The sequence below is a fragment of the Delphinapterus leucas genome, chromosome 2 (assembly GCF_059928025.1).
Source record: "Delphinapterus leucas isolate spDelLeu-1000000601 "Yukka" chromosome 2, BTC_Dleu_Yukka2, whole genome shotgun sequence".
In the NCBI taxonomy this organism is placed as follows: domain Eukaryota; kingdom Metazoa; phylum Chordata; class Mammalia; order Artiodactyla; family Monodontidae; genus Delphinapterus; species Delphinapterus leucas.
In genome coordinates this window covers 32,082,034-32,109,082 of record NC_143130.1, presented here as the reverse complement: position 1 = coordinate 32,109,082, position 27,049 = coordinate 32,082,034, and the positions used below count along the sequence as shown (strand labels likewise).

The 27,049-nt window shown below is 53.3% G+C and overlaps 1 protein-coding gene across 1 annotated transcript in view; it reads right to left on the bottom strand.

The window, feature by feature from the left end:
* The window catches only part of ADARB2 (adenosine deaminase RNA specific B2 (inactive)), a 364,216-nt gene that overhangs the window by 87,408 nt on the left and 249,759 nt on the right, over positions 1-27,049 (bottom strand). Inside the window, exons 2-3 of the mRNA XM_089906613.1 lie at positions 19,811-19,897; positions 10,491-11,368 (exon numbers count right to left, since the gene is read on the bottom strand). Coding sequence (XP_089762739.1) covers positions 10,491-11,368; positions 19,811-19,897 — 965 coding nt within the window. The remainder of the gene's footprint in view (positions 1-10,490; positions 11,369-19,810; positions 19,898-27,049) is intronic.

Genomic DNA, 27,049 nt, shown 5'->3' with positions numbered 1-27,049 from the left:
CATGTCAGTTGATGGCTCTTCTCACTGCACAGTCATCGAAAGCTTCCTCATAAAAACCAAGCTGGCAGGAGGACTCCTCCTGCTATGAGGCGGGCACTGGGTCCCCTTCCTCCCGTCAACCCAGCCTCCTCAGGCAGGACTCGAGCTTCCAAGTGTTTGGTGACCGTTTCTATAAAATAAGGGCTGGGTTGGCACTTTTGAAATTCTGCAATGATCTGATTTACCGGCCAAACCAAAAGAACAACATTGAGTAGATTCACCCTCGATCGTAAGTGACCCCTGGATCCAGGGTGACCGTGGGGGTCAGATGAACGCCTCTGGACTTGGTCAGCCAGTGTCGGAGGGAGGCCGCAGTGGGATGTTCTGTGCACCTCCACCTCCAGAGGAGAAAGGCCAGTGGACGGGTCTTCAGGACCTTCTTCCCAGGGACATGGCAGAGAACGGAGGTCAGGAGACTCCGAGTGTGTTCTGTGCACCTCCAAATCACCCGTGCGGCCAAGGCCACCAGCCCTGCTTCACGAGAGGAAACGGGGTCTCGGACACTGGCCCTCGGTCGTGCTGGTGAGTGACACGTCGGGACCCAGACAGAGGGCCGCCTGTCGCCCTCTCCACCCAGCCCCTATGTTCCCAACTTCCCCCTCATCCTTTCCAGGGTAAGAGAGCAAACAGACGGTGGGTTCTGTGGCACCGAGAAGGTGCACAGCTTGTCTACTCCCCGCTGTGCCTGGGAAGATGCAGGTGGACATTGACCACAGCTGGGGGGAGGCCCCTCTTCACCCCAGACCCAAGGTCATAGCAAGATGAACTGAACTTTCATGGATGCCAGGTCACCTGAGTCTCACAATTTCATACCCTCAAAGCTGGGGTGAGCTCAAGGCAGCTCCTTCCACTGGGGAAGCCACCCACGTTGCAGACCGGAAACCAGAGGCTTGAGTGAGCTGCCCAAGGGCACCCAGCTGGAAAGGTGGGAGCTGAACTTAAATTCAAGGCCGCCGATCCCGACCTGGCTCCGGTGGCAGCGGGAAGCCCCACGTGCTTGTCCCACGTGTATCTCAAATTTTGCCTAAAGCCAAACTCGTGATTTCTGGCCACTCCCCACACACATCACGGCTTGGCATGGGCGCTGCAGGTGGGGAGGCTAGGGGGCAGCCTACAAAAAGCTTGTATTTCAGGAACCACCCAGGCCCGCTGTTGGCTCCCTTCCAGCTGCAAACATGGCAAACTCGGGCTCCTTGGCTGCGACACAGCTGCCCCCTACTGTCCTCCTGACGTTTCACCCCACTGCAGAGGCTCCACCCCCCCTGCCCCGAGTTCCATCAGAATCCATCCACCCCGACTGGCTCTGCTTACAGCCCCATCACACCGTCCTCACAGCCCAGCTGCTGCTGTCGCGAGTCCTCCACGGGTACCTGCTTCCTGGCCCCGGGGCTGTTCCTGGCTCTGGGACCTGGATCCCACGGCCTGGAGTGGCTAGGCCATTGGACACCTGACCGAGAGCTGGCAGGAAGAAAGGGCCTTTGCTGAGATCCGGGCGGGCTTGCCTTCCTGTCATCTTCCTGTCTAGACGCCTGGGGCGAGCTCTGTGCTGGTAGGAAGGCCACGCTGCCGAGCGCCTCTGCCTCCGCCTGCCTGTTCACTTCACGACCCTGGTGTGAACCCAAAGTGACATTCCACGGATGCTGCAGGCCAACTCGTGCGCTTTACGGAGGCAACGTTCTCCATTTAGGTAACTGAATAAAACCTCTACCCAAGACCAGGCAACCCAGAGTCCTTTTCCTGAAATGGTCACAAATGAAACATGGTTAAGATGCGGAGAGACTGACGCTGCTGGCAGAAGATGACTTTTATCACTGATTTGCTGTAATCACGACCTTGGGGAAACAGCCCTGTATTAAAGAGAAGTTTCTCCTGCTTGGTGTTTGTAACTTTTGTCCTGTAGGCTTATAATTTTGAGGACTTGAGTGAACTGATAACTCCCCAGAGGGCATTAATGTAGAAAACACATTTTTAAAATGTTTAATTGTTGAGCTATTGCTACAAATGATTGTTCCTCTTTCCTTGCACCATTTGGGCTCAAACATGCGGGGATGAGGGGTGATGAGACGGAGCGGGGAGGTGATGAGGTCTGGGGATGTGAGCGCATCTCTCTCCAAACGGAGAGAATCTCTCTGCCTCCTGTGTCATGAAGGATGGTGATGTTTCGAACACAGGTCCCAACGCAGCCCGGAGAGAACTGGGGAAGCCGCTGCGTCTGCCTTAAAAACACAGCCGAGTGTAACAGGGTCCTACAGCACAGCACAGGGACCGATATTCAATATCTTGTAATAACCTACAATGGAAAATAATCTGAAAGCAAAGTATATGCATATATGTGTGTGTATAACTGAATCACTGTGCTGCACAACCTAAACCCACCTGGGAAGAAGCGGGTGTTACAGCTATGAGGCAGCAACCGCGGGGATCCAGGTCCTGAAGGGCAACTTTCAGACCCACTTTGCGCTCCAGGCCAGTGTCAACCTCGTCAGAGTAGCCGCGTGGTGGGTCTACACTCGGCACCCATGGAGCCTCAACATCCCGCGATCTGAGGGCCCTCAGGACAAACAGCCACCCCGTGTGAGTCCTGGGGACCTCGGGGGAGCAGAGGGGGCCAGTGAGACCAGCCCCAGAGGCCCTACAGGGCGAGGACGGCACAGCCGCCTGGCACAGCCGGGCGACTGAGCAGGATCTGTGTGGAGATGGGGTCTGCAGGGCTCCCTCCCACCCCCCACCCCCAGCATGTCCGTCCCTCGGGCAGGCGCAGAGGCAAGCGGCCAAGGGAACCCGCCCTCCTCCTTCTTCCTGGGTCTCCCCCCACTCCCCACGGCTCCTTGGACTGGAGGCGCTTTCCCCTCGGGATGTTCCTCTTCACCTCCTCTGCCTCTTTCTCCAAGTTGTCATCTCTTTTCTGCTGTCTCTCCTTTTCACTGTAACAATGTGTCCCCAAGGAAGAGGGGACCTGGCCATCCCGACAAATCCTGTTGTCTACACAGCCAAGGGCAGCCTCTGCACTGACAAAGGTGGTCTTCCCGAGAGGCAGCCGGCGAGCTCCCCGCCGCTCTGCCACCTCGGTGCGGGTGGCCCTTGCCCCAGGAGCCCCCTTTCCTCTGCCAGCCCTCCAAGTCGCTGCTCCCTCCTGCTTCCTGCCCACACTGTGTCCCCTGTGTCGCTCCCATCACCTGGGGCCACGCGCTGCCCCGTTTCCTCGACCAACCTGTAAAAGTGCCAGGGCCTACGGGGAGGGCAGCCTGGGGTCTGAGGGAGGGTCTCTGCCCCCCTTGGGACCGTCTTCCCGGCTCCACCGCTCACCAGCCAAACTTTGGCCGAAGGGCTGAGCTTTCCTGCCCCTCGGCATCCTTGTCTGTACAGGGAATGTGAGTGGTGCCACCTGCCAGGTTTCTGTGAGGCCCAGATGTGCTATTATATGTAAAGCGTGTAAAACAACACATGACACAGTAAATGCCTGATAAATACCAGCTCCTAGTATCCCCATGGATCATCGCCGGCATCACCAGTGTTAGTCGTGGCTGTAGAATAATGAGGTAACTGGGGAAGCTTGGCTTACAGCCTCTGCTTGATCGATCAACAGTCATGTTAACTAAGACACCAAACACAGTATTGGGAACATATAGGCTTAAATACATATTTAACTCTTCTAACTTAAATTGTACCCAACTTCTTTTAGTAGGAATTCAGATGGTGGGGGCTATTGTATAAATGTATATGGTACATTAAATCCATCATGTTTAAGTGTATGTTTATAAGTGTGAGTTGTATACGTTGAGTGTACATTGTACAACTTGTATCATATAAGTTATACTGTGTAGACATTGTGTGCACACTGTGTAAATTGTAACATATAAATTATATTATGTAGACATTGAGTGTACATTGTACAAATTGTATAAGTTGTGTATACGTTGTGTACACATTGTACAAATTGTATTATGTAAATTATATTATGTAGACATTGTGTGTACATTTTATAAATTTCATCATATAAATTATATTGTGCCAACATTGTGTGTATATTGTATAAATTACCTCCTATATATTATATTGTGTAGACATTGTGTGTACATTGTATAAACTGTATCATATAAATTGTACTGTGTATATATTGTACACACATTATACAAATTGTATCATATAAATTATATTGTGTGGACATTGTGTCAGTACGTAAGTGTATTGCTAGCATCTACAGAGCCTTCCACACCCTCGCTGCAGAGGGATTTTTGGAGACTCCTCCGTGTGTGGCAGCCGTGTGGAGACCCATCTCTCCCATTTGGCCGTCAGTGCCTCTACCGAGGAGACGACGTGGGGAAGGTCAGGGCTGGCTGGACGGGCGGGTGGGTGTCTTCCTTCTGTAAAAGGCTGCTTTTCCCTCCTCGTGGACCACAAGAGGGTGTGTGTGGCCACAGAACACAGACGGAGCTGAGGTGTTGAAAGGAAGAAGGCTGCCTGAACAATCACGGGCTCGCCTTGGGCAGGGGGCAGAGTGGCCATGGCCAAGCAGCAGAACAGTTACAGGGAGGCAGACAGGCTGCTGGGACCCTGGGCACCTGGGCACCCCGGCATGAGAGATTTAGACCTGGAGCTGGAGTCCTGAGCCTTGCTGCAGGGGTGGGACACCCCAGGGCCTGCTGGTGGGAAGTAACAACTTCCCTTGGACCTACCGCACCCTGGGCACTGGGGTCCAGGCCGGGTCAGCTTAGACAGGCCCTGCCAGCGTCTGCCCCAGGTATTATCTGAGCCAGGAGGGCCCCTATGATGGGATTAGTGACCTTATGATGGCGACTCCAGAGAGCCCCCGCCCCTTCCTCCAGGTGAGGACACAGCGAGAAGACGCGTCTGTGAACCAGGAAGCAGGCTCTCACCAGACACAGAATCTGTGGTCACTTTGATCTTGGATGTCCAGCCTCCAGAACCACGAGGAATCAATGTCTGATGTTTATTAACCACCCAGTCTGTGGAATTCTGTTATAACAGCCCGAATGGACTAAGACAGAGATATACTTTTATAAAAATCCTGAATTGCTAAATTTCAACTTTGCGCACATTGAAAGTAAAACATGAATATTACAGTTTCTGTGTTTCCCCACAAATTCAGTAGAAATCCTCACAGGCAAGTGGCCACCCTCCACCCTGGCTCTCACCAACCACAACCTCTCCACGCTGGATTTCTACCTGTTCTTTATAACCAGCATCACCAAAATTAGCCTGGTGTTGAGATCACCTGTCCAGTGATTTCCAAGGGAAGAGACACATTCGATTCCCTGATGTCCGGGCTTTTGGGGCAACGTGGTGGTGAGGTTGCACGTCCAGGTGGAAAAGGGGGAGGACAGGGAAGGTAGGTGGGTTCTGTACACCACCCCACCCCCAGGCCCCCAGCACCTTCTGCCAAAGCCTGCAGGGCTCAGGGGCGGTCCCCAGAGACCAGGTGTGTTGCCCTGTCTAGAGATGCACAGGAGCTCAGCTCCTCAGCTTGGGTTCTTTGTGGCCAGAGTGGCTCTAAGTCGGGGTCTGCTGTGCTGGTGGGTCTCAGGATGTGGTGGGGGTCCCGTCCTAATCCCAACCCCCCAGGGAAAGAGAAGGTAAACAGCCAAGACAGTGTGGCCATGAGGAACGCCTTGCTGAGGCAGAAAGAAGTCAGCCCTTTTCAGGAAAATAATTAGGACCCAGGACTGTCCCCTTCTGCTTGTAAAGCTGCAGCTGTCCTTCGGAGGTCATTCTGGAATTGCCGGGGCTGGACATGAGGCCAGGGCAGAGCCGACCCAAGCGTCTGGGAGAGTGAGGCCCCCGGGCTCATGAGGGGGACCCTGCAGGCGTCTGCTGCAATTTCAGGGTGTCCTTGGGTAGAACATCTTGGACAGTGTTAAACCGTCTCAAAGCCAAGTAGGTGTGATTTCCACACTGTTTGTAATCCAAGCCCATTTAAAATCTGGAGACAGCTCCAACGCTAATTTGCGGCATCAATATTAACAGTTCTGTGTTACAGCAGTTAAGGTGCTGCCTCTGTTGAAGGAGACAGACTGGCAGGACTGTGAAATTACAGAAACAACCTGTGAAGTGTCCGGGGCGGCCGGGGTCACGCTGGCTTTTGGGAGAAGGACAGCAGGTCTGTTTGTGTCCCAAAGTGCAGCTGTTGAGTACGAGGTGACAGTCAGGCCCCTGGTCTAATTCTGAAGCTAATTCTGGGGGAAGATTCTATGAAATGGACTGCGTACGGGAGCTCTGATCCAAGTTTGCTATAAAATGCTGAACTCTGAAAGCACTGTTCATTTCCATTATGTTATATGTCCCCATGGTCCCCCCCTCCCAGCAGTGAGAGCTGTACCACCAGGGAACAGAGTAGGTGCGGGTTAAGTGTGCCGAGTGCCTGACAAATGGCCAGGACCGGCCTGGGGCGTCCGCTCCCTAGAAGGACCTGCAAAGGGCTTGAGAAGCAAGCAGGCTTCATGGTTAGTTTTGAAGGCATCCCCCTCTTACCCTCAGGGAGAAAGTGCTTCAGTTGTTTTGACAAAATCTTTGAGACACTGTTAGTTCCACTGCAGCCTGACATGGAAATTAAAAAAACAAAACCAAACAAACAAAGGGAATCACTACGGGTGAAGAGAGACTCAGGGACAAGATAATAAACCTGGTAGTTTTCAAACGAGGGGCAACCTGTCACCACCTCTCCCCCTTCCTGCATCACCGAAATTTTTAGTCACTTTCTTCTCTCATCACGTGGGAGCTCTTCTGTTTCCACAGAGCCAAAATGCTGAGAGATAAGCCTTTCTGGTTGAATTTAACGCTGTTATTAACTCTTTTCTAGGGGTGGGAAGTGAAGACCACAGAGATCTAGATTTTGTGATTTTACTTTTGTTTTTTTTTATAACAAGGATGTTCCAGGTAATGAGCATTTATATTGTGACACGGTCTCGTTATTGCTTCCAAGTTTCCCGTGAACCTAAAGGAAATCTGAGGGCTGGCTCTCCCACCAACCCCTGGGCTCTTCTTTCACCGTGTCAGCTGGTGTTCGCAGAGCGCCCATTCGCTTGGGCCTGCGCCGTTAGAGAATTTAATCGAGTCGTGTCCTCATCACCCTGGCAAAGAGACCTGAAGTCAGAGCTCCTGAAATTGAAGGAGCGAATCAGCCTGGTTCTGAGAAAACCCCCAGGTTGAGGAAATGGTGGAAATCTGATACCGCAGAAATCGAAGTCTGTGATTTTAATCTTTATTGAGAATGTTATTCTTCAGAACTGTTTTAGAATGGAGGCTGAAACTTTACCTCTGCCTGGCCGAGCAGACACCTCACTTGTCCACAGAAGGTGATGTCCAGGCGCCGAGGGTGGTGGTTCTTGGGACGTCTGGGGGGCTATGTTGTTCAGAATTGTCCTCACTACGGGGCGAGCGTCCGACCCACCGAGCTGGCCCTGCCGTGATCTGCTCTGTGGCTGAGACCAAACAGCCCAGGGCCCCCGACAGAGCAGGTCCTGACCCACCTGCGTGGGGATCAGCATGGCAGGAGCCTGGTCCTGGATTTCCGGCAGCCGGGCCCAGAGTGGTGTTTTACACACGCTCCCCACACGACCGACACCTTAGAAGTTTTTTGTTCATTTTTCATCACTTAAATAGGGGAGCTCCCCCAGGGACGGTTCTGACACCTCACTCAGAGGAGACTGAGCCTTTGGTTCAAAGCCCTGAGCAGAGGCGCCATCTCTTCATTTGCTTCTGCAGCGGCAGAAGCTGGCGAGCAAGCCTTAGAAGCAGACCCCTGGTGTGTCCTGCACACCAAGCCCACCCTGTGGGGCAGAACCCAGACTTCGGGCAGAGAGCATTAAATACTGAGCTTGAGACCCAAGGTCCTGAAGCTGTGTCGCTCCAGCGGTGACCGCTGCTGCCACCCCCCGCCTCTCCCCCCAGCCCACCCGGACTTGGGCAGGGTCCCTCACAGCTCAGTGGTGGGAGCTGCCCTTCCTGGGGGTGTGGACGGCGGTTCTGGGGGCCCTGCCAGGTCTGGGGGGCCTGGCTTGTCTCCTGGCACAGGTGCTGATGGCGCAGTTAGACAGGTAACAAAGGTCGTGCCTCTGGCCACCAGGACCTGCGTGAGCAGGAAGCATGCAGTGCAGATGGCGCGGGGCAGAGGAGGAAAGCAGAGCAACATTTACAGGGACGCTTGGAATCTTTCTTTTGAAGCTCAGTCCCTGAACCCAGACCACGTCCAAGGTGGGATTCGAATTTAATAAAGCCGCAGAGGGCGCCTGGTCCTGAGAGCCCGGCATGTGTGCCCCACCGCCCTGCTGCAGGGGAGAGGGGAGCAGGTAATGAGCCTCCAGGATGGGGCTGGTGTGATGGACGGGCTGCGGCCTTCCCGCTGCTCCGCTCTCTCCATCATCCAGTCTGGGCGTTAGCGGACTGTCAGGGAAAAATAATTTAGTGGCTGTGGCTTTAACTGATGTGCTGCATTCTGGGGTCAAATGACTGTTACAAAGTAGTGGTGCCGCCTGGTTCCTGCGTCGTGAGAGCTCAGGGTCGACAACATGAAAGGAAAAGGCATCACGGCCGGAACTCACTGACATCATTCAACTCATGGGGGTTGGGGTGGGGGGGGCAGTGGGAGCTGGAGGAAGGACACTTCTTGCTAAACAGCATCGGGCAGAGGAGGACGGGGTGCCCACAGCCCGCGGGGAGGGGGGTCTTCCAGGGACGGTGGCGGGAGGACACGGGCCAAGGGCAGCCTGGGGTCATCCAGGCCGCGGGGGGCAAAGGGGCTTCCTTGGGAGCTGTTGGTGGGTTTGAGCTACAGACGGTGGTTGGTGGGTGGAGACGCCAGGCAGGAAGGAGGAGGAGAAGAAAAGAGGAGGAGTAAGGAAGGGACAGCAGGGCTGCAGTGTTTCTGGCGGGGACTCATGTCAACGTCACACACCCGCTTTTACCTGGATTGTGTATTATCTGAGGGTGGGTCGAAAGGCAAGACGCATGGAGGTTATGGGCTACCCCCCTCCAACCCGCTCCTGGATGGTGCAGTAAATATTTGAAAATAAATGAATGATTTGGGGCAGAGGTAGCAGGAGAAACAGCTGCCCCCCTCATGGGGTTCCCTGTTCAATGGAACCTTCACGCAGCCAAGCTGTGGGGACCAGACCAACGTCTGCTGTGCCCGTTTGTGCTCTGCACCTGCCAGAGTCAGATAAATGTTTGTTGGATGGATTTATGGGTGGATGGATGGATGGACAGATGGATGGACAGATGGATGGACGGATGGGTGGATGGATGGATGGATGGATGGATGGATGGATGGACGGATGGGTGGATGGATGGGTGGATGGATGGATAGACGGATGGACAGATGGGTGGATGGATGGATGGGTGGATGGAGGGGTGGACGGATGGATGGATGGACAGATGGATGGACGGATGGGTGGATGGATGGAGGGGTGGATGCTTGCTCCTGGTCGTGATTCAACACAGGGTTCTGTCCTAGTGCATTTGTTTGGTTCACTGTCCAGAACCCCTCCAGTTGCCTGAATCTGGGTGGTGCCCTGCTTTCTCTAGTGGACACGTGACCTCCTGAGGCAAATAGTGGATTCTACCTGAGGTGCTGTGAGGTGAAGATGCCCTGATCTGAGCAATGACTTACAAGTGCTGAGTTCTGACTATGGATCCTGAGCTGGGCTAAAGGCCTTTAACTGTAAAACCTTTCTCTCCTTCATTGATGCCAAAAGTGAAAGAGAATAACTTCCTGTAACTAATACATTAGAGATGCCCACAAATAGTTCTCAAAATGGTAAGAAAAAAAGATAATTTGCATAAATAAGCAGTTTCAAGAATAGGAAGGAGGAGCTTGCAAAGTGGTACAAGAACACTTCCCGACACAAGGACGGTGCACAAAATACTTCTTGAGTGAGGGAGGTGAGCTCTGTGAGAAGCACGCGTGTTCTCTGGTGTGACGAGGCCCTGGAGGCAGCATGAGGCAAGGCCCAGCCCGGAGCTCCTCCCTCCACCCGACCCTCCGCTCAGGCAGCGTCCTCCAGCCTCCGGAGCCAGAAACGCAGCCCAAACCGGCACCGAACTCGCGTTCCCGCCGCAGGCTCCCTCGGTCCAGCCACAGATAGTCACTGAGGGGCCTTCCTGCCCCTCAGTCCTCTCTGGGGTCAGGAACCCTGCCACTCCAAACCCCTGCTGCCCCCACCGCCCCCTGCACAGCCGGTGTCACCCTCACCAAGGTGACCAGCTGCCCAGCTCTCCCTTCCCTCTGCTAAGTCGGGACCAACAGTTTTTCCATTCACACGCTTCCAGGCTCTCTCTCCCCAGAGTCGGCACACGGCTCCGACGCCGCAGCGGGAGAGGCAGCGCCTGGCTTGTCTGGGAGAGAGCAGGGGGTCCTCCTGCTGCCCCGTCCCCGCTCCTGGGCACCCCCGCACCCCGAGGACGCCGCCCGCTGGCAGCTACCGGAGAGCTCTCACCTGAGGCAGGAGGTGACTTTTACTCCTGCTGGGGACGTGGCCGGGCAGCCGGATGTCGAAGAGAGCCTGCAGGGCGGCCTGGGCCGCCTGGCCCTTGGCCAGCTTCTTGCTGCGTCCCGAGCCTTCGAACGTCCTCCCGTCCACGCTCACGGCCATGACGAAGCTCTGGGCGCGCCTCTTCTCGGGCTCCGAGAGGCACACATAGCGCAGGCCCGAGCGCAGCTCGTTCAGCAGCACCACTGGGTTCCTCGCACCTGGAGCCGCGGGGCCCCCCAGGTCCAGGTCCAGGTCCAGCGGGCGGCCCAGTAGCCGGCCCCGCCGGCAGGCCGTGGACAGGCGGTCGGGGGCGGCAGGGCGGCGGCCCGGGAAGCCCTCGCTGGGGACCGTGGGCTCGAACCGCTGGAACAGGGAGTCTGGGAAGTCGGCCTGGTCGGAGGTGAAGTCCGGGGCTGTGCCACCTGGGGCCGGGTGGGCCTGGCAGGCATTGGGGAGCTGCACGAAGGACCGGAGGGCCAGCTCGGCCGCCCGCATCTTGGCCTTCTTCTTGGTGGGCCCGGTGCCCTCGAAGGTGAGCCCGTTCACATCCACGGCCACGGCGAAGACGGGCGCATGCACTGGACCAGTCTGCGACACTGTGCGGAACTGCAGGCCCGGCCGCAGCTCGTGCAGCTGCACCAGCGCGTTCTTGGGTGCCACGGACCACGAGAGCCTCCTCCAGAGGAGCCGCAGCTGGCACAGGTGGCCGCCGTTGCCCTCCTCCAGTGGCCGCTTCCTCTTCAGGCCGGGTGCACCCCCTCGGGCCCTGTCCCCGGAGGGTGGCAGCCTGGCCTCCAGGTTGCTCACGTTGCGGTTTTCCTTCACGTCGGCGCTGCTGGTACCTGGAGGTGAGAACAGACAGCGTGACCCGTGGCTGTGGCCCGACCGAGGGCGTCGTTGCAGGTGACCCCCTGCAACACTCGGCCTCCGGACACCAGCCGGCCTGGCACCCTCTGGAGGCCATGGGGAGACCACATGGGCAGCACCTTGGATCACAGGCCCGCAGAACTGACCACACCCCTGCAGGTGGGGGTTAGGGCCCAGAGGAGGGGACCCCGCCCCGTGAGGTGCCCAGAGTGGACCGAGTGGGGTGGGTGCAGACGGGGAATGTGTTCCCACTCAGGGCCATTCCCAGCTGCTCTCCGAGTGCCGCCGGGTCCCTGCACAGGCCCCTAGACCCCCTAAATCAAGGGAACACGTGGCCTCTCTCTCCATCGGGTTTGGGCGACGCGGAGGTCAGGGAGGCCTTGCCCTCGGGGTGGAACGCAAGGGAATCGTGTGCTCACACCCTGGACGCTGGGTGGCACTTAGGCTTAGTGAACTAGATCTAGATGCCTCTACGTAGATGAAGCTCTAAAATATAATGTTAGATGATAAAAGCAACTTGCAAAATCATACACAGAGGCTATGGTTAATAAGTTATAAGAACACAGAGGTTACACAGCATTCGTGCCTCCACACAGGTGGTAAAGCTCAGACACGTCCCAACTCCCTTGGGACACAGGGAGGAACACAGGCTTAGAGGGTGGCTTCGTTTGCATCTGTGAGGTTTTCTGTCTTTTGCAGAAAAAGGTATGAAGCAAGTTTAGCAAAGTCATCATTTGCTAACTGTATGTGAGGAAGGCGGGTAATGACAATTTCGTTTCCTGGTCTGGCTCTCTTGGACCACCCTCCTCCAACACAGCTGTTCCATTTAGGGAACCTCAGCCGTGGGTCCCCACGTGGCCACAGACGTGCGTCCCGCTGCCCTGGCTGACGTGCTTCTGGAACGCCCGACCCTTGGGTTTCCCGAGAGGCTCTGAGGATGACAGTGTTGGGCGGTGGGTTACCCTTCCCTGACCTCACTCACACCTTCACTCTGGCCCCTCACTCCTAAAATGCACTCTGGGGTGGGTTATGGCCCTGTTTTCTAGGAGAGGAAACTGAGGCCCCACGCGGTGAAACAGCTGCCCAGGGACACACAGTCGGTTAATCGGCGGAGGTGTGACTGCATCCAGGCACGTCTGCTGTGGCTGGGAAGGTGATTTTACGGCAACTCGGTCACTTTATTGTCCGTTTCACAGACTCGGAGCTGGGGAGAGGAGGATGCCGAGGGGAACTCTGCTGACAGCGTAGATGGACGCGGGAGGAAGCGGCCAGGCTTGGGGCCACGCAGGACCTTGATGCCCGCAGATTTCTCCGTAGGAACTCATTCAGCAAGTGGAAACCCGAGGGGGTTTTACCGCCAGCCCACAGCGCGTAGGCAGACTTTGAGCGTGTCTCCCTCACCCCAGCCCGAGAGCCGGCAGCGGGAAGATGCGCTGGGTCAGTGACATGGTCCCGACGGTGCAGCTGCTGGGTGGTCACCACGAGAGAAGGACCATCTCACAGGCACGCAGCGCAGGCTGAAGTCCGGTGCCCTTGAGAGGCGTCCTGGCTCCAGCTCGGGGCCAGCCCTCCTCGACCACGTTGTCCCCAGCAGGTGTGCCCCACGGAAAGCGTCAGGCTCCGACTTCAGAGCTCTGTTTGCTGCAACCTCAGCTGCTCTGAGTTGCGAGGTGGGCTATCAGGATTCCTCCAGCAGTTTGCTTCTGTACAACAGTTGGTTCGCAGACGTCGTTTTGTTCAAAGGGGTGAACCTGAGCGTTTTATAAGTTAGAGGTGGGCAACATTTGTTTACAGTCTATTTCAGTAGAAATAATTACCTTCCATGTATCAACACTGAGTCTCAGCCTCTGTTTTTGGTCATTGTGCATATTGGGTGCACACACAGCAAGGAGTTCTGCCATTTGGGGTATTTCAGGCCAAGGAGTGGTAGACGGGAATAACCATGCAGTTTCCCAAACCGAAGGTAAAGATGGAAAAAAAAATAACCCAATCCAAGAAGCCCACAGCAGATTGCCCAGAAACTCACTGGGAGCTCTCTAATTTCTTACTGATTTCCCACGACGTGGGGATTGAGTGTGGCTGTGAGTGTGATTAAAGTGGCTGGCGTGTCAGATGCCCTCTGAGCCTTCTGAGGAGAAGGTTTATCTTGGAGGAACAGCCCGGCAGACCCAGGTTCCCCTCCACTTGCACTGAAACTGCTTCTGCACTCTTCTCTTCGACATCCTAGGACTGTCTTCCTTAAAGTGAGCCACGGAGATCCGAGCGCGGGTGAAGACCCCTTCCTCGATGATCAGTAATTAATGAAAGTTGATGGGAGTGCAGACTTCTGGGCTCCATCCTGATATGCTATCTGGGGGTGATATCACATGCTGGTTTTTGCAAACGAGCAGATTAGGGGTTCTGCTCCCCCAACATGGCCCAGATGCTCCGTTTAACTGGCCTCCTGAGTTTGCATGAGGTCAGGGAAGCTGCAGGGTGGGTGGTGGTCACTCCACGGCTCTGGGGTCAAGCAGGTGAGAGGTCACAGTCTCCCCCGACCTTGGTGTGTATGACCTTGGGCAGTCCCTCCACCTGCCTGAACTCCATTTTCTGAAGAGGATAAATGTGGGTTTTGGTAGCACGTGCCTTAGGGCTTATTATGAGGTTGAGCTAGAGGACACCCGTAAAGGACTTAGCAAAACCCCTGACACTGAGGAGAGTCAACTGCACTTTTGAAAAGAGCGGGAAAAAGGGAGGCAGACACTTCTAAGCTGCATCTTGTCAAGGCCCAACTCCCTGCTTATTTCATGAGTTGGGCTTCCAGGACCCCCAGAAAGAAGGGGTGGAGACACACGGGCTCTCGTGAGGCAGTCTCGGGCCGAGGAGGGGTGGCGACGGGGGGACCCTGCCTTGCCAGTCTGGTGCTGTTGAAGTTTGCCAGCCTGGCCCTGCTGGAGCCCACGCCCCTTCGCCAGGTCCCTGCCAGGTCCATGCGATCCTCTTACAGAACTGTAGCTCTGATCCCACAAGTTCACGTTTCCTTCTTCGGCAGCCCCCTCCCCGACCCAGGAAATGATTCTCATTTTCTCCTCCATTGAGTTGATAGGTTTCACACACCCGGCGTCAGAGAGAATAACCCAGAGGTGGACAGTCTAGAGGCTGAGAAGTTTCGCTCCTGGAAGACTGGGGAAGCTGCCCCCCACCTGCTTGCTCAGGTCTGGGCATTGCAGGACCCACGCATCTCCCCAGTCCAGGGCTCTGCTCCTCAGCCCGTGGCCGAATGCCGGGCTCACCCTGAGGTGGGGACAGGGCAGGGCCTACTCTCCGCCTGCCCTCCTGGCCTGGCTGCTCCCTGGGTCCCCCTGGGGCAGGTTGCCGACCTTAACCCTTTATCTGGGTATGCTGGGGGCACCCTGGGCTGATCTGGTGTCTGCACAGGACATGCAAAAGGGAACTGGACGCCTAGCCTCACACGGCGGCCAGCACGACAGACGGCCCTTCTCATGCACATGTGGCAAAGGTCACGCTGATCCCACATCGTTGGGAGCCCGTTCTTGCAGGGGACGCTTTTCCCCAGCTCTCCAGGGGTGGGTTTTGTCCTGTCACCTGCGGAGGCCCCGCCGACTCCAGAAGGCGTTTGCACCAGGTGGTCCATCCCTAGAGGCGGGAGGGAAAAGTGTGGGCAGGACTCCGGGTGCTGGCGGCTGAGTGGTGCACAAACAGAACCGGCCACACGGGACTTTTCCAGGATCAGTGGAGACAATGAACAAAAACTTTCAGCACAATCTGTGAACGTTGCAGGCTCCAGATCGAGTGCTTTGCGTTACGGTGACTGATCGTGACCACTGAAGAGGGAACAGCTGCCATTGCCTTTTTAAGTCCTAGGGAAGAGTGGCGGCCCAGCTGCGGGGGTGCTCCCAGGGTTCTGGGTGCAGGAGTTGGTCAGAGAATGTTTACTGTGTGATAAAAGCAATCTGATTCTGAGAATGTGTGTGTTGTACACTGGAGGCAGTTCCAGGGGACAGTTCGTACGAGGGTATAAGAATTAGTGGGTCCTTTAATCCCACTCTGGAATTCAGTCCCCAAATAACTGTTATTTTCGCCAGTCGTAGCTCAGAGGCTCATACGTGTCAGAGCCGGGAGTAGCTCTGCAGGAAACCTACCCCCCACCGTGTGTGAAGGGCCGGCCTGGGGGAAGCACATATTAAGTCAGCAGTGGACTGAAGTCCCCTTAATGGTTCACCTGGCCGCCCCACCCCCACCCCGCCCCGGCCCCTCTATTTCTGTCTGTCTCTGTCCATCTGTCTCTCTGTACAAGCACAGGGCAGGGTCCTCAGCCCTGCAGAAGGGGAGCAGGGGGTGTGAGGGGTCTGGGGCACACTGTGCCCCACCTGGGGCTCACACCACAGTCCCCCCAGAAAACGTGTGACTTGGATGCCAACTGCCTTCCCTCAAGGCAGCCTCGGAGGCCACGTGTCCTGTGTCCATGCGGGTGGTTGTGGCCTTGGCCCTGGGAACTCTCCTGTCCTCGCCGAACCCGACAAGACATCCATGACCACACGTGTCGAAGGTCCGTGTGGGCAGCCTCAGATTTCCAGACAGTCACACGTGTCCTTCTGTTGCGGAAATCAGGAAAAAAAGAGGCAAATAACCTCAAACGACATGAGCTAAACACCACCCGCGGCAGTAATAGAACCATCGCTGGCAAAGTGAAGACCGCCAGGCACAGAGGGGAGCGTCTGAGTCAGAGACATGGGAGGAAAATGTGAAACGGAATTATTTCCCTCTGCTTTTGTCACACCGACCCTCTCCTGATCCCCGGGAGCACCCACCCTGCTCGACAGAAAGCGGCAGCACAGGCAGTGCTACAGTCAAAGGTCCAACACGTACAAGAACCGCATTTTGTGGGGAAAGAGCAGACTTTTATATTGGCCTGGCAGTGGCTGGGCTTTCACTTTCCAGGTGAGAGACATTCTTCCAAGTCAAGGTGGGCTTCCCACTGCCATTGCTTGGACATGGACGGGCCACGCGGGGGCCAGTCCTCGGCTGTCGCCTCCGGGTGGCCAGGCCCCGGGTGAGTGCAGGTGCCTGTGTGTCACCAGCTGCATCTCCTTCCTCGATGCCCCCTCAGGGCCAGCATCTGTCTGGTCATCACGCTGCCAGACTTCCCGGCACCACGTCTGTAGGTAGGAGATACAGAGAACCGGCCATCGGATCCGCCACATCCAGATCGGATGGGCCTGGCCGGCGGGATCGAGCCCAGGGCCTGGAGTCTCCATTGGCTCAGGAAGGAGGGTCCGAGGTGGTGCTCAGGGGATGGCTGTGGCAGCTGCAGCCATGCGGGCTTCGGGACTCCTGGTCCTGGCATTGTGGTCGGGCGCAGGCCTGACCCTGACAGCTCCTGGGTCAGGCTCGGCAGCAGACAGGAGACGCCTCTCTCCCAGGTGGGTCCCACGCGTCCTGGAAGGACCAGGCCAGTGGGGCAGGTGGGTCTCCCTCCCTCCCTCCAGACCCCAGTGCTGTTCTGTGGGCCTGACAGGGAGTGGGCTTCTCGGCCCCTCCTCATGTGACCCAGTCAATCACGCCCTTGAGTCAGTGGTGGGCACGGAGGGGATGGGCTATGGGCTGGGGCAGTGACTGGCTCCTTCTCCGCATTCAAGGAAGATCGCATTCAGAGTTGCCCTCCTGGACAAGAAGAATGAAAAACCTGCATCTTCCCGTAGACTCAGCCGAAACCCACCCTGAGGATGGCTGGTCCGCGCGTGGACTCGCAGGCACCATCCTCTTGCAGGCTGAGCCTCTGACGGCCCGACCCCGACCTAGCTCCACCCTTCACACTGGGGCTCAGGCTCCAGCGCCACGCAGAGATGAATGCGGACCCAGGACGTGAGGCTGCAGGGGTTGAACCCAGTGGTCCTGAGAGATGAGGCCTCATGGGGAGGGGCAGGGCCTTCACTTCAACCAAACACAGGTGCCCACCCTCAGGGTCTGAAGATAAAACAGGAGACTTCCAGGAGGAATCACCCTGGCTTCTGTCACCTCCCTTCCTCCCTGATGTGTATACACACCACACACGCACACACCACACACACACCCCTCCCCCGACGTCCACGGCATCTGGATGCACGTTAATAGCGCTGCACTGGCAACGCTCATGAGAGGTATTACGACAAGTGCATTAATTTGGAGGTTTATCTTTGAAGAATGTAAGAAAACAGGGTCTTCAATAACAGCACATATTACAAAGGGGGATGACTAATCCCCTGATAGAAAATAAGGTTTTCCAAGCATTTCAAAGGCACTTTAACACGTAATAAACAATTAAAAATCATTCTCATCGCTAAGTTTCTACCTCTCAGCTGTGAGCTGAGTTAGGGGAAGTGCCTTAATTACTAGCGTCAGCCAACCTGATCCACGTTTCCTGTTTCTCCAGGTCTTTGCCTAAAACATCCTCGTGCATCATCCTCCTACTTGATTCCATCCTCAACTCTATCACCAGGCCACCCTCCCCGCCCCTCACACGGGCACTGATGCCCTGAGGGATAGATTCACTGCCCAAGGCTGTGAAACTGGAGCTTGGTGTTGCAGCCGTCAGGCTCCCCTGCCGTTGGATGGGGAGAGAGGGCTCCTGCGGGGAGACTAGACTCAGCCAGGGTCCCAGCAGCTCGAGCAGGAAAGGGGATGAAACAGAGTAAGATTTTCTTCCTCAAGGCATCTATTCCACGTGCTTATCAAATAGCTTTGTCCACACGTCCAGGTCAGCTTGGGGGCACGTGTGTATTTTTATATGTGTAAGTAAATGTGTGTGTGTGTGTGTGTGTGTATGTGTGTGTGTCTGTACATGTGGCACACCTCAGAGATATGGTGGGTTCAGTTCCAGGCCACTGCAATAAAGCGAACGACATGGATTTCCGGTTTCCCAGGGCATAAACGTTATGTTTACACTCGACTGCAGTCTATTAAAGTGTGCAGTGGCATTACTTCTGACAAAACTATGTGCCGACAGACTTGCTTGATGTGGGGTGGCCCCAGACCTTCAATTTGTAAGAAGCATAGTATCCGTGAAGCGCAGTAAATAGAAGGGTGGTAAGACAAGGTGTGCATGTGTGTTCCACATTACTGAAGTAATTACCAGTAAGTTAACTAAGTTAATGAAATCCTAGAAACTTTCCAATTTTGGTCAGGAGAGAACAGAACCAGCCGTTGGAGCTTCATGGGACCTGCGAGGTCGGGCCTGTGGGCAGTGGGGAGGCCATGCTCTGACCCACTGGCACCCTGTCCACACCCTCCACACTCGCCTCCATCTAGGAAACAAGGGCTCAAACCACAGGGTCACTGAGGTTGCTCAGTTCTGTGACTCTGCTTTTGTGGAACAGTCAGGGTAACAGCCTCAGCTTCCCATCTTGTTGGTGACTGTGTTTTGTGGGAAGGGGATATTCATGAGAGCTTGTCGTGTTTCTTAAAATTTGAGGCGGAGTCGACAACGTTCCAGGGCCAGTCCCTCCTGCTGTGGCTTCCTGGCCCCACCAAAAACCAGTGACCCGCAGGTAGTCTCTCGCTCCCCACAAGCACAGGCCTTACTCCAGCTGCAAAGGTAACCACCTGTCAGGTAATTCTGAAATGCAAGAGGTGTTCCTGTCATTTGGACTGTTTCATCCCCCATGTTTTCCTTCTACAAGCAAGAGGGGGTGCGCCACCCGACAGACACACCTGGACTTTCCCTCATCGGCACACATGCTCTGTCTGCTCTGGGGTCTCCTCCACACTCCCCAACCGGCTTTTCAGTCCCCACCCCACTCGGCTTTGTTGTCTCTCCGGTTTCATGAGCCAAAACATTGTTTCGACTGCAGGCACCCGTCCAGCTCTTTCCTTGTTAAATAATTGTACAAACTGTTCAAACAGGCTGTGTTCATTTTTCTTTTCTTTTTTTCCCCTTTTTGGTTTGGAGGGGAAAAAATAAAGGAAAGAGAGAAGGGATGGTCCCAGAGAACTAGATTTTTTTCTTGAGAACTCCAGAACCTGGAGTTCTCAATCACACAGTCACTGCTAATATTTCCTACCATCCAGGTGGGGATGGGATCCTGGGGGTGGGGAACGGGATTCCAGGGAGGATGGGATCTGGGGGGAATGGGATTCCATGGGGGGGGATGAGATTCCACGGGGGGATTGGGATTCCAGGTGGGGATGGGATCCTGGGGGGGGGGATGGGATTCCAGGGGGGAATGGGATTCAGTGGGGAATGGGATTCCAAGGGGGATTGGATACCAGGGGGGATGGGATCCTAGGCGGGGAAGGGATCCCAGGGGGGTGGGAGCAGGTCCTCCTGCTCTGGGAAGCCCAGGTGGTGCCCCCCACCACCCCAAGGGTCTCAGCCTTTGGGGTCCCCCCTCTGCACGTGGGGCTGGGACCCTGGCTCTCGGGGAAGGGGGTCTGCTTACTGAGGTTGTCCTCATCCTCCGTGTGTGCGGCCCCGGGGCTCACGTGCTTGAAGGAAGCGATGAAGGCGGACAGCGTGCTCACTTTGTCTGGAAAGAAAAGAAGGATAGGAAATGCACTTTTGACATCGAGTTTCAGAAAAACTCAGTGCTTTCATATGTTCTTATTACTGAGGGTTTGGACATGGGAGGTTGAAAGGTCATTTTTTGTTTTAGCCACTTCATTCTGGTTCAGTCTTTTATTGAATTTCTGACAGCATTTTATCAAATTCCCCTCTCCATTCAATTTTAAACTTTATGATTTCCATCTTCTTTTCTTATTTTTGGCATCTCCATGTCCCTCAAAACGAAGTCACCATCTGCAGGGCAGCCCCCTAGCCTGAGCCTGCAGGGAGCTGGGTGGGCAGGGCCTGCAGACAAAGGACGTTTCACAGAGAGGAGCTAAGGCCAGTGAAGAAATGCCTCAATGAAACGAGAGTCCTGCAAACAGAGCCAAGACTATTTCTCCCCAGTAGTGGAGAACCTATTTGTGGGCTTGAGGGCATGAAAAAAAAAGGACTTATGGAACCTGTAAAATATAGTTACTGTTTGTTTGAGCAAAAGTAGACTGAACAGGAGGAGGGAACGGAGAGGGGCCCTAGAGGTTCCCCTGAAGTGGGGGCGGTAACTGAAGTGGGAGAGGAGCCCAGGGACCCCCTGCCTGCAGCCCCGGGGGTGGTCCCGGCTGCAGACCTCCTGAGCACAGTGCAGAGGGGAACTTGGACCCGAGAGGGGGTGGCGCATGGGACCAACGTGCTCAGCTATTTCCCTCTGAACAGAGACGAAGGACAGGTGGGTTGAAGCCCAACTGGGAGAAATGAAAGAATGACTACTGAAGGGATAAGAGGAAAGCTCCTTATATCAGAGCCCTAACCCGAACCCTATCCCCTAACCCCTAACCCTAACCCTAACCCCTAACCCCTAACCCTAACCCCTAACCCCTAACCCTAACCCTAACACAACCCTAACCCTAACCCCTAACCCAAACCCCTAACCCAACCCTAACCCTAACCCCTAACCCCTAACCCTAACCCTAACCCTAACCCCTAACCCAAACCCCTAACCCAACCTTAATCCCTAACCCCTAACCCTAACCTTAACCCCAACCAGAAGTGAGTCCACAGGAGAACTAACTCAGCCCCGACACCCCCAGAGCCGCCGTGCTTAGACCCCTGCCCCTCACAGCTCTGTCCCCTCGAGGCTGCAGCTTCGTGACTTTCCATGTGAACCTTGACTATGTTTAGAAAACCGCAGAAGGCAGAATCCCTGTTGCTCATCCAGTGTGTCACAGGGTCGCCATGGGGTTGCCCTTGCCCTGCCTTTGGCCGGGTTGTCCAGGGTCCCTCGTCAGGGACACTTTAACATGCTCCGTGCATCATGCTGCCGTTGTCTGCTTCTGTCGTAGGAAAGGAGCTCCGGTTTGGGGCTCATCTAAGTGTGATCTCTCCTGGAAACGTCAACTGGCCGCTTATTATGCAGTCAGCCTCCAGGTGTCCAGACTCAGGCCTGAAACTTACTCTTTTTCTTTCAATTCTGAGCCTGTTTTCTCTTTAGCTGAGCTTTCCAGAGGCCAGGGGAGTTCACATTGAAATTCATTCAGGAGCCTGTTAACAGCTGTTGTTTCCGTTAGGGACGAGCAACAATACAATGTTCACTCGGAGAACAATAAATAACTCAAATACAGAAGGCCTGCTACCTCTTCACTCTGCCGAACACGAAGAATAAGCCCAGGGAAGGCCCAGTTCCCCAAACCCTCATGGCCGAGCTAATTTACTACACGAGAATGAAATCTTTTGCTTGAGTTATAATTTCATTAAGGGAGCCCAATAATGTCCCAGAAAGAGTGTGAAGCTCAAATGATTTAGTCTCGAGCATCTCAAAATGAAATTACAATCTTCTAATAAAGCAGGGCTACCAGCCAGACACCCACAAAAACACACTAAAAGAATTCAGAGCTCACCTTAGCCAAATTGTGAAATACTTAAATATTGTTTTCCATCCATCAGAGTTCTCGATTTCTAGGGTGGCCAGATTTGTCAAATAAAAATTCAAGACACCTGGTTAAGATTGAGTTTTGAATACACAACAGATACTTTTTTGTGTATATACATCTCTAATATCATGTGGGACATACATACACTAAAAAAATTATTCATTGTTTATCTGAAATTCAAATTTAAGGCAAAGGACTTGAATAAGCATTTCTACAAAGAAGATATACAAATGGCCATTAGCACACGAAAAGATATTCAACGTCATTAATCATTAGGGAAATGCAAATCAAAACTATAGTGAGACACCATCTCACACACATTAGGATGGCTGCTATCAAAAATACCCTAGAAAGTAACAAGTGTTGGTGAGAATGTGGGGAAATTGGAACCCTTGTGCACTGTTGGTGGGAATGTAAAATGGTTCAACCACTGTGAAACCCGCAACTCTGCTCTGGGTACAGACCCCAAAAGAACTGAAAGTAGGGACTCAAAGAGGTATTTGTACACCCACATTCACAGTAGCATAATTCTCAATAGCCAAATGTGGAAGCAATCCAAGTGTCCACGGATGGAAGGATGGGTGGATGGATAAAGAATGTGATCTGTACACACAAGGGAATATTATTTGTCCTTAAAAATTCCCAGAAGGGAATTCTGACACAGGCTACAACACGGATGAACCTTGAAGACATTATACTAAACTCAGTAAGTCAGGCACAAAAAGACAAACGCTGTATGATCCACGTAGATGAGGTCCCTAGAGAAGTAGAAATTATAGACACAGAAAGGAGGATGGTGGTTCCCAGGGGCTGTGGGATGGAGAGGGGGAGAGCTGTTTAGTGAAGACAGAGTTTCAGTTTGAGGAAATAAGGAAGTTCTGGACACAGATGTGGTGATGGTTGCACAACAATACAAACGGACTTAATGTCACTGAACTACATGCTTAAAAAGGTGAATATGGCACGTTTTATGTTATGCGTGTTTTACTACAATTTAAAAAATAAAAAAGAATTCAAATTTGACTGGACGTCCTGTGGTTTTTCTGTGAACCCTATCCCTTCTTGCCCCATCCACTCCTCGGTGGATTTTGGATTTCACGGGCCGGCTTAAACCCAGCAGACAAACCAGGCAGGAAGCACCAAAGCTGCTGAGTCAGCCCACCTGAAGCTCCAACTACCATCTCCTGCCACGATACTCCATGAAAGAGAAATGTTTAACCCTGAAGGCACATACCCTCTGACTGAGAAACAATTGTTCTTAAGAAAGGACCAGACCGACTCTTTATTTATTTATTTATAAATTTTTGGCCGTAGCGCACGGCTTGCGGGATCTTCATTCCCCGACCAGGGATCAAACCTGCACCCTTGGCAGCGAGAGTGCAGAGTCCTAACCACTGGACCGCCAGGGAATTCCCCCAGACCGAGCCTTTACAAGGTCATTAGGAAAAAGGGTGAGGAATTACATTTTCTATTTAGAAAAATTCTAATAAATAATATTTGCTGTCGATGACTTTTTCGGTAGTTGTTTCCTTGACATGTGCCTGTCAGTTTGGTATCTACTTCTACTGGCTCCAGGCGAGCAGAGCCCCAGTAGCCAACTGGTTCTGGTCTTTGTGTTTCTCACGGTCACCTTTGAAAACCTGGTTTCATGCCGGTTACTCACTGATGGAAAATAGAGGCCCTGCTTTTCTTTCTCGCAGCTCTGGTTTGGGTCTGCTGAAAGCAGCTGGTTAACAGGACTCCCAGCCTCTCACTGGAGAGTCAGAAGAAGGAGAGGGTCTTCCTCCAGGGAGAGTGGCTGGAAGGGCTGGGTGCTCCCTGCCACACAGCTGTGTCTGTGGCTCTCAGCTCGGGCCCAGCTGGATGTTGGCCTGAGTGAGATGCAGTGACCTGGACTGGCCCCTGTGAGGAGAGCACCTGGGGTGGCCTCCAATCAGGGGTTGTTTCTAGGGAAGTTCTGGTCACCATCCATCATATTAACGGTGTTTTTAATGAATTACTTGCAATGGTCCAGGGCATTTGTGATATAAACCTCATTGCTCACTGCAAAATAAGTGGCTCTGGCCCAAGTTGATGTGATTTCATATATCTCTGGAGCACATGGGGAAGCATTTTCAGGGGCAGAAGCCGTTTCCTGGAAACGGATGAGATCCCATTGGTCGACAATATTGATAATGAAGAACAAACACAATTTGGTAATGACATAAAGATAGAAAAATGGAACAACATGGAGGGTTCAGAAATGGAATCACACCTGTGTGATCAACCGATTTTCAACAAAGATCTCAAAGTCATACACTGAGGTGAAAGAAAGTCTTTTTAACAAACAGTGCTGAAAACCTGTACACCATCTTGGAAAAAAGTGAATTCTGAGCTCTATCTTGTATCATAATGAAAATGTTCACTAAATGGATCATAAAATCTAATACTATGAAACTCCTAGAAGAAAATATAGGAGATTACTTTCATGGTCTCCGTGTTGGCAGATTTCTTAGACATAGAAAGCACCAATCATAAAAGAAAATATAATTTTCATCAAAATTAAAAAATTCAGCTCAATGAAATACACTGTTAGGCAAACTAAAGCAAGCCACAGATTGGGATAATATATTTACAATCAGGACAACTGATTTTTATCCAGAATAAAAGAAGAACTCTTATAACGTAATAAGAAAGGACAAAAAATTCAAATTAAAAATACGGGCAAAATACTTGAACAGAAACTTGACAAAGGAAAATATTCACATAGCCAATAAACACATCTCCAAGCACTCAACAGTGGTACACGTTAAGGAAATGCAAACTAAAACCATAGAGAGATATCAACACACACCCCTGAACGGCTGGGACTAAAGGTAAACTGTAGGTGCAGTCAGGCCCCCTTATCGGGACGTGGGTTTATCTTTTTCTTTTTTGCTTACTTTATAGATTTGGAAGCTCCAATGTATTTAGAAGGCTTTAAGAAGACTCTCAAAGATAAGGCTCTTTGGAGCGGTCCTCGGACTCACGTCCAGACTGCCGTACATATGGAAACAGAGGGAGCAAGAACCCACGTGAGCGGGATGCGGGCCACGGAAGGTTGCAAGCATCAGGCCCCGCCACACGCCCCGCAGCTGCGGAGACTCAGTTTACCCACGAGGAGCCGGAAAATGTCGACGTTTTGGAGCCTGCTTTTGTGAAAGCCGTGTTTGCTTTCACAGACTGTTGTGTTTATCAACAATTTATGAAACAGTTTTTACCAAGTAAGATGAAAATTTAAAAAATGTCTTGTGGCACGAGCCCATGTCAGTTACCTGGAAAATCCGTCCATGGGAAATAACATGTTTGCTGGAAATTTTAATAAAAACCATAATTGCTAAAATACCTAAGGATTTGATCTTCTACTGCAAAGCACTAAATAGTTCATAGGTTATTTTTAAAAAATTAGATCAATCACGCACTTGGGTTCTGCCCTATTTCAGCCGTTTGGAGTGAGCTTTTGTGCTTGTGTCCTCTGCGTCTGTGGGCCAGGCGCTGCCCCGTCCAGCCCAGCTCAGCTGCGAAACAGAAAGAGGGTGACAGTTGGAAGCCGCCGAGCGCGGTCAGTACCTTTGGGCTACAAACCACAGCCTCCTTTACACGTTCCCTTCTTATGTTTTCCTTTTGCCAAAACGCACTCTGACAGATGGCCCCCCTCAGGCTTGACCCACTTTCCTCCCTGACTGTATCTTCTCCCCCAACACAGGTATGTCTTGAACGGATGCCGCTTCTATCCAAACACAAACGCAAATCAGCCTGAACAGGTGGGTGACCTCGGGAAGTAAGAAGATAATTAACCTCCATGCAGGCAGGAGAAAGGAATAATGTTTTGGAGGAAAGGCAAAGATATTTTCTCGCAGATTTTCAGGAATGTGTATTTTAAGAGGCCATTTTCAAGCTGCCATCTATGAACAAGGGGATTCAGACGAAGAAAGACTCTGGGTCTGCACCGAGTTCTGTAACATAAGAGGGTCTGCTTCTCACAAGGAGTGAGGCTCTTCTGGAAACTTCCAGGTGCATAAAACTCATGCTTTTGGTCTTGAAACAGGCAGCCAGCCTGTGTCTGTTCCTCATTCTTTGTATGGGCTGAACTGTGTCCTCCCCCAAAATTCACGTTAAGTCCTGAGCCCCAGGACCTCAGAATGTGACTGCATTTGGAGATGGGGTCTTTAAAGAGGTGATTAAGATTAAATGATGTCTTCAGGGTAGATCGTAATCCCATGTGACTTCAAAGAAGAGGTGAGGACCCAGACACTCATGGAGGGACCACCACGTGAGGACACGGGGAGAAGGCGGCGTCCACACCCAGGGGAGAGGCCTCAGAGGAACCAGCCCTGCCCACACCTGGATCTCAGACTCCCAGCCTCCAGAACTATGAGAAATAAATGTCTGTTGTTTAAACCTGTGTCTGTGGTCCTTTGTCATGGCAGCCCGAGCAGACTAATATATTCACTCAACAAATCTTTATCGAATGCAAATTAGTTGTACCCCTAACCAATAATTTCACACTCTAATGCTAGGAAGGAACGGTGCTGAGGGACTTGGCCTGTCCAGGGGCACCCGGGAGGTCGGTGGGGGGGCGGGCATCTTGCAGGAGGTGACCTGGTAGCTAATAATACCGCCCACCCCTTACTGCGCACAGGTCTGGCTCCAGAGCCAAGCGTACTTCCACTGAAAGGTGAGTCTGGGATGACCCAAGTTAGGGGAGGGGAAGGCCAGGCTGGCAGAGGGGCTACCTTTGCAGCTCTGTCTGGGTGCATCCTCATCACCATGGGCCTGGAGTCTTGATTCTGAACAGGGGGCCCCAGGGGGCTGGAGGGCAGCAAACATAAACCTTCTGGATTGTGAGGGGTGAGTGGGAGGGATGGTGGGAGAGGGGAGAGTGGGGGAGAGGGAGAGAGAGAAAGGGAGGGAGGGAAGAAGAAGGAGGGGGAGAGAAAACTCTCATCCAAGATGAGTCTGAGGCCCAGACATGGTCCCCAGCATCACCCCACACTTGCCCCTGGGAGACCCGACATCTGGAAACTGTGGCTGAGGGGACACAGGGGTCAGTTAAAATATCCAGTGGACACACCTCGACTTTGGCCAATTAAACAGAGATGTTTCCCCTTCCATCTCCCTGGATGGGCTCAGACTCGGTTATGAGATGGTCAACTTCCATCTGGGCTGAGTTTCACAGATTGGAAATAACT